Here is an 11,770-nt window from a genome sequence, read left to right as displayed (position 1 = left end):
TATTTGTTTTGCAAAAATCCACCGCTCCCGTCTCATCGGGTCCAATCAGCACAGGGGGGTGTGAGATCTGACTGTCAATCACAGGTCGTGCACACGCCACAGATCCCGCTCCCCCCTCGCGCACGTTACAATCACATGCACACGCCTGAAGTTCGCGCAGTAACGAAGAGAGATGGCGGAAAGGATTTCAAAAACAACGAAGGAAAAGAAAACACCTTTAGAAAATAAAGAATTAAAGAAAGAAAGAGACCGTGCCCGTAATAAAACCAGGATCAACATCGGTGCAGCATTTGGAAGGTGGAGGGATTTGCTTGACTTTTTTGGGTTCAAGATGGATGCAGATCTTGCAATATTTCTCCTCGACAGGTAATTGTGCTTTATCAACCACTTACTTTATTTCTTAGTGTTATGTTAGTAATCTAAGTATGCCTGCCGCATATACCATATTGCACTAATAGCGTTTCAGACAGACGATGTTGTTTATTTACGTTTATTTACGATTAATTGGTGGGTAATCCATTTCGTAACAGTCTACCATCTGAGGCAGCTAGATCATACTAATATCATGTCAGTTTGCATGCTTTGTCTTATCTTATTGAATGATTAGAAAATAATTCAGCTGACTGATTGTGTTTTTTGAAGGGTTGCTCAATTATTTTACAGTGGAAGAGGGACATTTGCAACCATTTCTGGTACTGCTGTAAGGTCAATGATAACTACGATGACTTCTTTGTAAGTAGTTATTCACTTATACAGAGTAAGGTGACCGTATCTCAAAAGTTATGTGTTGGACTCAGAAATTCAGTCATTCATGTGTTTGCACATTAAATAATTCATTACAAGAGTACTTTATCTATCCTAACTTCATGCCATGGTATTTTCTGCCTAAGTCTATGTGGATTGGTGTTTTGCACCATGTCACCGGTGAGCACGTGTGGGCCCTTGATGCTTGCCAACACGGTCCCATGGCCGATGACAGGGAAAGGGAATGGATTCCGAAGGGATCTGTGGCTCATGACACTTTGTCAGATGTTGTCCTCAATGGCCGATGGCTCAAACAGGTCCACAAGTACTTGCGCTTCAGGTATTGTTGAAATAAATTCTTGGTCATTACGAGATAAGTTAAGAAATGCAGAGTCCAATGTCTTGAAGTCAACTTAGGATCACCACTGTCAGGCAGCATCGATGGGACAAATTATACTGTGTGGTGGTAGTTAATGACAAGCTAGTTTTTTTTTTTCTGCAATTGTATTTTCAGGTCCACAGCCGAGCTGGAGTCATTCCACAATCATCTGTTGATGTACGCTAGTAAGAGGAACAGCTTCACATTTGCGGTCTATGAAGCCCGTATCTTTCTGGCCGCCCTGGACTACAACAGCCATTGCAGCAGGCAGCCAAGGAGAAGACCTGACGGTTCAATACAGTAAGTATAGGTGATGTAAGTGTGTTTGAGGATGCATAGTCAAGGCATTGGAAACAGCATGCAGTAGCAGATAATGGTCTGTAATCATAGGCGTCGATTTTGGGGGGGACGGGGGGGACGCGCACCCCCCAGATTTCGTCATGAGTCATTTTGTACCCACCACTTTTAACTTCTGTCCATATTAATTTGACTTTTGGTTCAATTTTTTTGACCGTTTTCAGTGGTTGTGAGGAGCAATATGAGAGAGAAATTTGGTAATCATTGTCTGACCCAACAAAAAAAACATTAAATATTCATTTTATTTTATTTTCCGTGTTCGCATTTATGAGGGAAAAAACAAAGTGTCAGTTCTCGTTACGGACGTGAGCGCTCTGAAAGCGGCACTAAAAGACTGCTTTAAAACTTTCATAGAGACCTCAAACAGAACAGCTGCCTTTCTTTAAAGTGAATTTCGTTTTTTATTAATTATATCTTAATTTTAATCAATGTTTCATGAACCAATTGCCTGGATTTAGGCTAATAAATAAGAAGTAAATATAGCAGATAATCACGGCATTGGAGGCGCCGGCGAGTGAACTGGAGTTCGTCTCATAAATGAACCGAAACTCAGCATATAATGCACATTCACATTCACAGCGTATTTAGACACATTTAGACGCAGTCATAATCATTACTTTTACCGGTTCTTTGTGGCAAGCTTTATGCGTGCGGTCGTGCGCTTGAGTGCAGCTATATTACGTAAGCTCATTATCCTGTAGGCTATATAAGTAATTAAATTAATATAAAGGGGCGATTTTTCCACGAATGACTTAAATGAACAACTAGCCTACTAGTCGACTAGGAAAAAAAACTTTTAGTTGGAAGCAGCCCTTATTACACATATTTTCGAACCAAGCAACAGGACATCTGTGTTGAGCGAGCGACCCTGCGGAATGAACGAGCAGAGCGGAATATTCAGAAATGCGCTCTCCACTCACGAGCTCTGATCGGAACAAACCCGAACCTCACTGTCTGCTGAACTTGCGCAGAAACATCAAAATATAACCAGCTTTTTAAAATGGTTTTTAAAACTAAACACTATTTTAACACAAATTATGAGCTTATTGGCGATTTTTTTTATATTTATTGACAAAATTATAGCCTATACTAAATTTTTTTTTTTTTTTTTTTGAAAGTTTTGGGTGGGCCTGTTGAAAAGTGGGGCCGTGCCTGAGCTACAGGACATCGTCTTTCAAAACATAACCTGCGCGAAAGAGAGAAAAAAAAATGAATGCGTCATTGTACCCAGCACTTCTGAAAATGCACTTCCGAATGCGTCTCTGTCCCCAGCACATTTCAAACCAAACTGACGCCCATGTCTGTAATATAAGAATTCACAGCATAAATTAAAGATTACTTTATTCTATTTATTCATTATCTTTTCGCCTTACATTTGTCCAACACCAGATACAAAAAACAGTTCAATAAGAAGTCCAAGAAGTGGAGTTTGTACACTGTCAAGGAGAAGAAAAGCTACAGGTTGGTGCTACATAAAGATAGTTGGTATGGTTAGTTTAAAAGCACTTTTATTCTTACAACGATTTGGGTATAATTGTATGTATGTATGTATGTGCTGCATGTACAAATTTATATATGTGTGTATCTAGTAGTGTTTACATTACAGTGAAATACCTTGTAGTATCTCTCACTAAAATGCAGATGCACCTAAAGAGCCGCACAAAAGGGCCATTTTACAAAGCTTTTGTTTCACAGTGGGCATATTTCACCTAAATGGAAATGCAGTTTACTTATATAAAGCACGTTATGTTGTTACAGTTACATTGAAGACATTCAAAGGGCCATCGTGAGGAAGCGAGTGTCCTCGGGACATGGGATGCCACGGCTGGCGAGAAAGAGACCGGGTGATCCCCGAAAATATGGATTGTTGCCTGGTGTGCCTGCTCCAACAACAGAGGAACTCTTGAACACACAAGTCAGCCGGGTGCATGGTAAGGGCCAAATAGTAATGATGGTGTCAGTTGGTGCAGTGTTGAAAGTGTTTTTTTTAGATTACAGTCAGTTCATATCATTTTTACTAGTAACATTGTTCAAATTTATACATTCATTCGTAAAGTTGTATGGTCTTTCCACAGGTCATGCATTGCCCCAGACATAGAAGAAATGGAATTTCTTCTGCACACTTTTAAATTGTTTTGTGAAATAAAGTATATTTATATTTCAATTTTGTTTGAACTCAATTACTCCTCCTAACACTGGTTCATAATGCCCCCAAGATAAAGGTGTTTTGTTTTGTTATATTAGTTTATTCTGTGGGTAACCAATGGATCTTTAAATTTTACATAATAAGGTGTCATATATTCTTTTGAAATCAGTTAGACAGAGATTATATTTCAGAAAGTAAACAAACTTTATTTGGTCACACAATAACTATATTCATAATTGCAAATATTACAATTTACAATGTTTGAGCAGCTAGACCGTTCTAGGAATAAATCCCCTGTACTGGCCATTAGGGTCTGGAAAACGATCCCTTATGGCCCACACAACGCAGCTTGGAATCACCACCCTGTGTCCAGCGCCCAGAGTCCCACACTGCCAAGCAACACACTGCCTGTAAGCAGCATGGCGGAACTGCCGGTTGTCTTCTCCCTCCTCTGGGACATCTGCAACTGCGCGCAGGTCATGGTTCGGGCCAAGCGCAACACCCCCTCCTCCATAATATACTGCTCCATTTGAGGTAATGTTGAGACACACATGTCCGGCTGCTGGTTGCAGCATTTCATCTCAACAAGAGTGGCCATTTCTCTGCACCTGATGCAGATGCACCATGATGGTTTCCCAGGGACTGGAGGTACGGGTTGAGGGGAAGCAGGTAATTGGCTCATCACATCAAATATGAGGCTGGGGTACCGTGACAGGCACCTCTCCAACACTTGCTGTGACTGCCCTGGTGTTAGTCGTTGGATTTGACCCTGAAAGTAATGGTAAAACAGAGAAAGTGATGTAAGTAACGTGTATGTTTTTAGAGATAAACATTATTACTTGTTTATTATTGTGTTTTAAACTACACTCAAGTGAACACCATAAAAGTAGCATAAATTTATCTCTAAAACATGTATAGTACTAACTAGTGAAAGACTATGACTATACTTACACGTTCAAATTCAATTCTTTGCAGTCGCAAACGATTGACCCGCGTCACGTCCTCATTTCCAAGGTTTGTTTGGGTGTAGTGTAATCTGCGCCGTCTGCCTGGTCCAACGCTCCCTCCAGCAGTACCTCCGCGCTTCGGGCTATTACCTTGGTCCGTCCGCTGGAGTGTAGAAACATCCGCGGGGACATAGTCTTCATACGAGACTTGTATCTCGCTTTCAAAACCCTAACAAATCAAATAAGCCTTTTTTAGAGTATAAATGACGTTAGCAATTCGTTAGTCTCATAGCATAATTGCCTGTTTTTTTTTTTTTATCTAATATGACTTAGACAATTATGCTATGAGGTTGACAAATTGCTATCTATGGGTATATTAGCCAGGGCAGCATACCTCTGAGTACTCCATGGTGTTGTCCGTGGAGACGGGCGCGTTCACAGAAAATCTGGTGCACACGCACTGGCGTGCACGAACTCGATGGGAGGGTATTCGTTGATAGTGGGGGAGGGGCATGAGAGTTGTAAACATTCAAAATTTCGGCTAAGCCCACTCAATCTTCCAGGGTTGCCGACGGCAGCTTTAAAGGCGACAGGCGTGTCTGTGACCAGCGCCGAGAATGGCTGCAGGACCGGATGGCTGCTTGCCTGTGCTGGGTTACCTCCATCCCCCACTCCCCTCCCCTGATGCAAGTCTTGTGTGTTCATGTTGTGTGCTGATATGTGCTAATGTTGCTGAGGTGTTTTTTACTGTTCCCAAACTGTACTCCTTACAGGAGCATAGTCTGGGGGTTGCCTTTTTTTTCTCCTCACCTCTCCTCATGTCATGCTGTATTTTTTTTTTCCTCAATGCTCTGTCTTCCTGTCCTGTCTACCCCCTTGTCATATTGTATGTATGTTTTGTATGGACAGGTTGATGGCTAATTTCGCTGGTACTTGTGACTAGTGACAATAAAGCTACTACTGCTACTAAAGTAGATAGTAAATAGGGTTGGGCTGATAGACGATGCCATCGTCCATCGCAGATGGCTGACAGACATCACAAAGTTGAACCTGTATTGTGATTGGACCACCCTTTAATATACCTGTGTGGCCCACCCAAGTAAAGTTTATGTGTGGAAAACATTGAAAGTAGAGATGCACCGATTGATCGGCTGGTGACCGGAATTGGCAGATTTTCACGTGATCGGCCGTGACCGGCGACCGGCCGGTCAGTCTGACAAATGCCGATTTTATGCCGGTCAAATATGCACTCGGGCGCCATGATTAACATCGCGCAATATCAGCATCACACGTGCACACGGAACACACATGTAGGAAACCTCGTGAATTACGTCCGTTCAGACCGCAAGCGCGTATTTTTTTTCAGCGTGCATGTTAATCAATGAGTGCATTCACAACGGGAGCAGGAGCAGCGCGTGAGCGTCAAGCAGGAGCGTCGCGAGCAGTGAAGCGCGTGTTTCGGCGCCGAGTCTATTTGCTGCACTGCTCGCGCTCAATTAAAGGGAAAACACACTTTTGATGGACAAAATAGCCTAAATAGTGTTTCACAAAAAAGTGCCCAAAATGCACAGAATTTGCGTGTTTAACAAGAACTGGAGTAGGCTATGTCAGAAAAGAAGACTAATATTTATAGAAAATGTACCCATTTAAACTTGTTTTATTATTCAGTTTGTACAAGTGATTGCAATTATAGGCCTGTGTGTGTGTGCTTTGAGAAATATCTTTATACTGCAAGGCTATATTTATTTTATTTTTTATTTATATATTATTTTATTGCCATTCCCTGTTTTCATACAGACGTTTAGTTTGCTAAATACATATATAAAATAAATGATTGGATATTGAATGTGAAAAGGAAATGGTTCTTCCATAACACTGCACTTGTGTGTGAATTACCCACACCTGGAGTCATTTATATAGTTCTATTTTATAGCGTTTATCTGTTCAAAAAAAGATGTAGGCCTACTATGCAAATTGTAAAATGTTCTATAACAGGAAAGATATATAAAATAAATATTTGTGTGTGCTGTAAAGTGGTTAGAAAAAATGAAATCGGAATCGGCTCAAATCGGAATCAGCAGGTCAAACTCAATGAAAAATCGGAAATCGGAATCGGCCCAGAAAATTGTAATCGGTGCATCTCTAATTGAAAGTCCTTCAATTTGATGTTTAAGAAGATGTGGGAACCATGAATTAGTAGTAGAATGTGTTGCTTAAATAAATAATAGAGGGTTTGTTTGTAAAATCGGTCTCTCTCTGCAACCCCACCACTTAAGGATTCGAGCGGCGTCTTCTGTTCCTCATTTAGATAAAAAGCCAAGTCTAACGCCGGTTTCACACTGCATGCATTAGCAGAACGTAAGCAGCGCATATTTTTTTCGCCGCCCATGTTAACAGATTAGAGCATTCACACCGTACGCAGAGGCGGCGCGGCAGAGCAGGAGCAGAGCAGGAGCAGAGCAGGAGCAGAGCAGGAGCAGAGCAGAGCAGGAGCATAGCAGGAGCATAGCAGGAGCAGAGCTAGAGCAGGAGCAGAGCTAGAGCAGGAGCATAGCAGGAGCAGAGCAGAGCAGGAGCAGAGCAGAGCAGGAGCATAGCAGGAGCAGAGCTAGAGCAGGAGCAGAGCTAGAGCAGGAGCAGAGCTAGAGCAGGAGCATAGCAGGAGCAGAAGCAGAGCAGGAGCAGAGCTAGAGCAGGAGCAGAGCAGGAGCATAGCAGGAGCAGAGCTAGAGCAGGAGCAGAGCTAGAGCAGGAGCATAGCAGGAGCAGAGCTAGAGCAGGAGCAGAGCTAGAGCAGGAGCATAGCAGGAGCAGAGCTAGAGCAGGAGCAGAGCTAGAGCAGGAGCAGAGCTAGAGCAGGAGCATAGCAGGAGCAGAGCTAGAGCAGGAGCAGAGCAGGAGCATAGCAGGAGCAGAGCTAGAGCAGGAGCAGAGCTAGAGCAGGAGCAGAGCAGGAGCATAGCAGGAGCAGAGCTAGAGCAGGAGCAGAGCTAGAGCAGGAGCATAGCAGGAGCAGAAGCAGAGCAGGAGCAGAGCTAGAGCAGGAGCAGAGCAGGAGCATAGCAGGAGCAGAGCTAGAGCAGGAGCAGAGCTAGAGCAGGAGCAGAGCTAGAGCAGGAGCATAGCAGGAGCAGAGCTAGAGCAGGAGCAGAGCAGGAGCATAGCAGGAGCAGAGCTAGAGCAGGAGCAGAGCAGGAGCATAGCAGGAGCAGAGCTAGAGCAGGAGCAGAGCTAGAGCAGGAGCATAGCAGGAGCAGAGCTAGAGCAGGAGCAGAGCAGGAGCAGAGCTAGAGCAGGAGCATAGCAGGAGCAGAGCAGGAGCAGAGCAGGAGCATAGCAGGAGCAGAGCAGGAGCATAGCAGGAGCATAGCAGAGCAGGAGCAGAGCAGAGCAGGAGCAGAGCAAGAGCAGGAGCATAGCAGGAGCAGAGCAGGAGCAGAGCTGGAGCAGAGCAGGAGCAGAGCAGGAGCAGAGCTAGAGCAGGAGCAGAGCAGGAGCAGGAGCATAGCAGAGCAGGAGCAGAGCAAGAGCAGGAGCAGAGCAGGAGCAGAGCAAGAGCAGGAGCAGAGCAGGAGCAGAGCAGAGCAGGAGCAGAGCAGGAGCAGAGCAAGAGCAGGAGCAGAGCAGGAGCAGAGCTGGAGCAGAGCAGGAGCAGAGCTAGAGCAGGAGCAGAGCAGGAGCATAGCAGAGCAGGAGCAGAGCAGAGCAAGAGCAAGAGCAGGAGCAGGAGCATAGCAGGAGCAGAGCAGGAGCAGAGCAGGAGCAGAGCAGAGCAGGAGCAGAGCAAGAGCAGGAGCACAGCAGAGCAGAGCAGGAGCAGAGCAAGAGCAGGAGCAGAGCTGGAGCAGAGCAGGAGCAGAGCAGAGCAGGAGCATAGCAGGAGCAGAGCAGAGCAGGAGCATAGCAGGAGCAGAGCAGGAGCAGAGCAAGAGCAGGAGCAGAGCAGGAGCAGAGCAGGAGCAGAGCAGAGCAGAAGCAGAGCAGGAGCAGAAGCAGAGCAGGAGCAGAGCAGGAGCAGAGCAGGAGCAGTGCAGGAGCAGAGCAGGAGCAGAGCAGAGCAGGAGCAGTGCAGGAGCAGGAGCAGAGCAGGAGCAGTGCAGGAGCAGAGCAGGAGCAGAGCAGGAGCAGGAGCAGAGCAGAGCAGAGCAGGAGCAGAGCAGGAGCAGAGCAGAGCAGGAGCAGAGCAGGAGCAGAGCAGGAGCAGTGCAGGAGCAGAGCAGGAGCAGTGCAGGAGCAGAGCAGGAGCAGAGCAGGAGCAGTGCAGGAGCAGAGCAGAGCAGGAGCAGTGCAGGAGCAGAGCAGGAGCAGTGCAGGAGCAGAGCAGGAGCAGAGCAGGAGCAGCAGTGCCGCGATCGTTTCGACGCCCAGTCTATTTTTGCTGCGCCGCTTACGCTGAATTAAATTGACAATGCATTGATCATGGCCAAAATACACCGCAGTTTTACCCAAAAAGCGCATTGATGAGATCTATTGTGTTTTAAACAGTCAATCAAATGACCAACAGCAATTTAAAAAGAAAACAAATGTCCAAAAACAAACTTGTTGCCCGAATAATAAAAACAAAGATGAACCAAAAGTTCTATAAATGAAATAATTAATAAAATAAGCTTCTTGACAAGTCTTTTCTCTTAAATGTATTTGAAAACTAAATAAAGCAATGCCAACTTACCCATTATAGAGTACTCTGTCTGTACACACGCCGCTAGTGTGAAAGCAAAACGCGCGTGTTCTGCTCCCGCTCACCATACGCACTGCTCCTGCTCTGCTCCTGCTCTGCTCCTGCTCTGCTCCTGCTCTGCTCCTGCTCTGCTCCTGCTCTGCTCCTGCTCCTGCTCTGCTCCTGCTCCTGCTCTGCTCTGCTCCTGCTCCTGCTCCTGCTCCTGCTCCTGCTCCTGCTCTGCTCCTGCTCTGCTCCTGCTCCTGCTCCTGCTCCTGCTCTGCTCTGCTCCTGCTCTGCTCCTGCTATGCTCCTGCTCTGCTCTGCTCCTGCTCTGCTCCTGCTATGCTCCTGCTCCTGCTCTGCTCCTGCTCCTGCTCCTGCTCTGCTCCTGCTCTGCTCCTGCTCCTGCTCCTGCTCTGCTCCTGCTCCTACTCTGCTCCTGCTCTGCTCCTGCGCTGCTTATGCTCTTCTCACGCGTGCAGTGTAAACCGGTGAAACTCGTTCATTGTAGCGGCCAAAGCCGTTTCAAACAACTGGTGTTCATCCATAGCCATCTTGCAATGTTTACTAATGACTTCGACGTCACAGCGCTGACGTCATCTCGCCTCTGGCCCGCCTATAACAGATAACCCGATGTGATTGGTGCAGCCCAGATCGAGGGGCATATTTAATGAGCATCATTACTCGACGCCAGAGTAACTCGCTGAGCAAATTCAACTTGTGCTCTTGCGAGAACTCTGGATTACCAGGGTAGCAGAGACGAAGAAGAGCTGCTGAATCACCACGAGATCTTCCATAATCGCACACATCTTATAACATTACACTCATCTCGCAAAGTCGTGATAGCTACACGGAAACATGCATTTCTTCTTCTTCTGGTGTTTTATGGCGGATTGGCAAGCCAACGTAAAAAGTGCATTACCACCACCTACTGATCTGAAGTGTGCAGTGCACATAGGGGATTCGATCCACTGTATGATAGCTATTATTTCGGTAGTGAATACTGAAACATGATCAGTTATTCTTTTTGCAATTTTTATTTTAAATGTCAGGATGTATCGACCCGTCTGTAAATACCCGTAATACAGAATAATACTCTTGACTTATATATTGTTTTATCACTATGTCATTTGAAATGCTTATTTCCGGTTTATTTATTACTAGTTAAGGATGACAGAATTTTCATTTTTAGGTGAACTATCCCTTTAATTAATTTATGAATTGTCTGTCCTAATCTGCTGTTTCTCTCTCATTATAGGGTAGTGAACATCCTGAGCTTGAACTCAGTAGGGATATTCCTTGCATAATTCATTTGTGACTCAGTATATGGTTCACTAGTGATGAATTACAATGAACGCAGCAATCTTAGGAAAAGGGCCCTCAAAAGAGTTGACACTTTTCTTAAATCAGTGAATCATGAGGTGTATGACCATACTGATAATCTTAACATCTCTCCTGTTAGCATTCCTCCTGGTGGCATTCCCTCTGACTGCAGACATTCAGATATGAATCCTACTTACATCTGTTAGTGAGAATACGTACAGCAGCTATGATTAGGGTTGCCAACCGTACCGTATAATACGGAATCGTCCCGTATTTGACACATAAAAGTCTTGCTCCGTATTGACCTGATACAGAACGCACTTTGTTCCGTATTTTTGAGAATCAATTCAGTGCAAATCCATGACAGACACATATAGCTTCTAATATATGTCAGACTATGAACGAAGACAAGAAAGAAACCCGATGGTGCGGCAGATACTAATTTCTCCCCTGTTTGTCTATGATCATCATCAGCGTAGTGTTTTTAACATCTTGGAACATCATCAGAGAATGCCCTTTTAATTGGTCATTTCAGTCATTGTGAGTCACGTATCGTAGCATCGATGACGACAAGTAACAACAGCGGGAAATGTAAAAATGACTCTTACCTCCGAGCAGCCGGCGAAAAAGAAAAGAGCACAAAAATATAGAATTGAATGGGAAAATGACTAGCAGTACCCGTGGCTGGAATCTGTGAGGGACAATGAATACTGTTTTTTACTGTGTTTATTTTTCCTCAAATGCAGTCTAAGCTGATGAGTTTTGAATGTTATATGTTGTATTTGTTTAAGTTAAAAATAAAACATATTATAAAGTAAACAAATCCATGGTTCATTGTTGGCAAAATGATCATGATAGCCTTTATATGTGGTTCAGTCTTGTGTATTGATTAGGCCTACTTTGGTATTCTATAAATATTAGGGATCGACCGATATGGATTTTTTAGTGCCGATGCCGATACCGATTTCTTTCATCAGCCTTCGCCGATGACCCATACAGGCTGCCGATTTTCTTGGGCCGATATCTGGAGCCGATACTGCTTTTGCTCACTCAGTTTACATCATAAAAATGACACATATAATATATAATGATAACAACTGTTACAAGACTCAATTAAGAAAGGAACATTTATTGAACTTAAAAAACACAATATTTGGCAAATATTAAAAACATGTGAGGTAGAACAAGTAAAAAAAAGTTCAGTGCTGAAAATA

The 11,770-nt window shown here is 44.4% G+C and overlaps 1 protein-coding gene across 1 annotated transcript; it reads left to right on the top strand.

The window, feature by feature from the left end:
* Positions 1-965: 965 nt before the first annotated feature.
* On the top strand, positions 966-3,578 carry LOC311302996 (uncharacterized protein; the record flags this gene model as incomplete). Its single annotated transcript, XM_084429199.1, has 5 exons — positions 966-1,084; positions 1,259-1,423; positions 2,870-2,941; positions 3,239-3,411; positions 3,556-3,578. The coding sequence occupies 5 exons, from the start codon at positions 966-968 to the stop codon at positions 3,576-3,578; spliced, it is 552 nt and encodes a 183-aa protein (XP_084285325.1).
* Positions 3,579-11,770: the final 8,192 nt, after the last annotated feature.

This window comes from Rutilus rutilus, assembly GCF_951802725.1.
Source record: "Rutilus rutilus genome assembly, chromosome: 13".
Taxonomy (NCBI): domain Eukaryota; kingdom Metazoa; phylum Chordata; class Actinopteri; order Cypriniformes; family Leuciscidae; genus Rutilus; species Rutilus rutilus.
The sequence above is the reverse complement of the archived record's forward strand: the minus strand, read 5'-3'. Positions and strand labels throughout refer to the sequence as shown.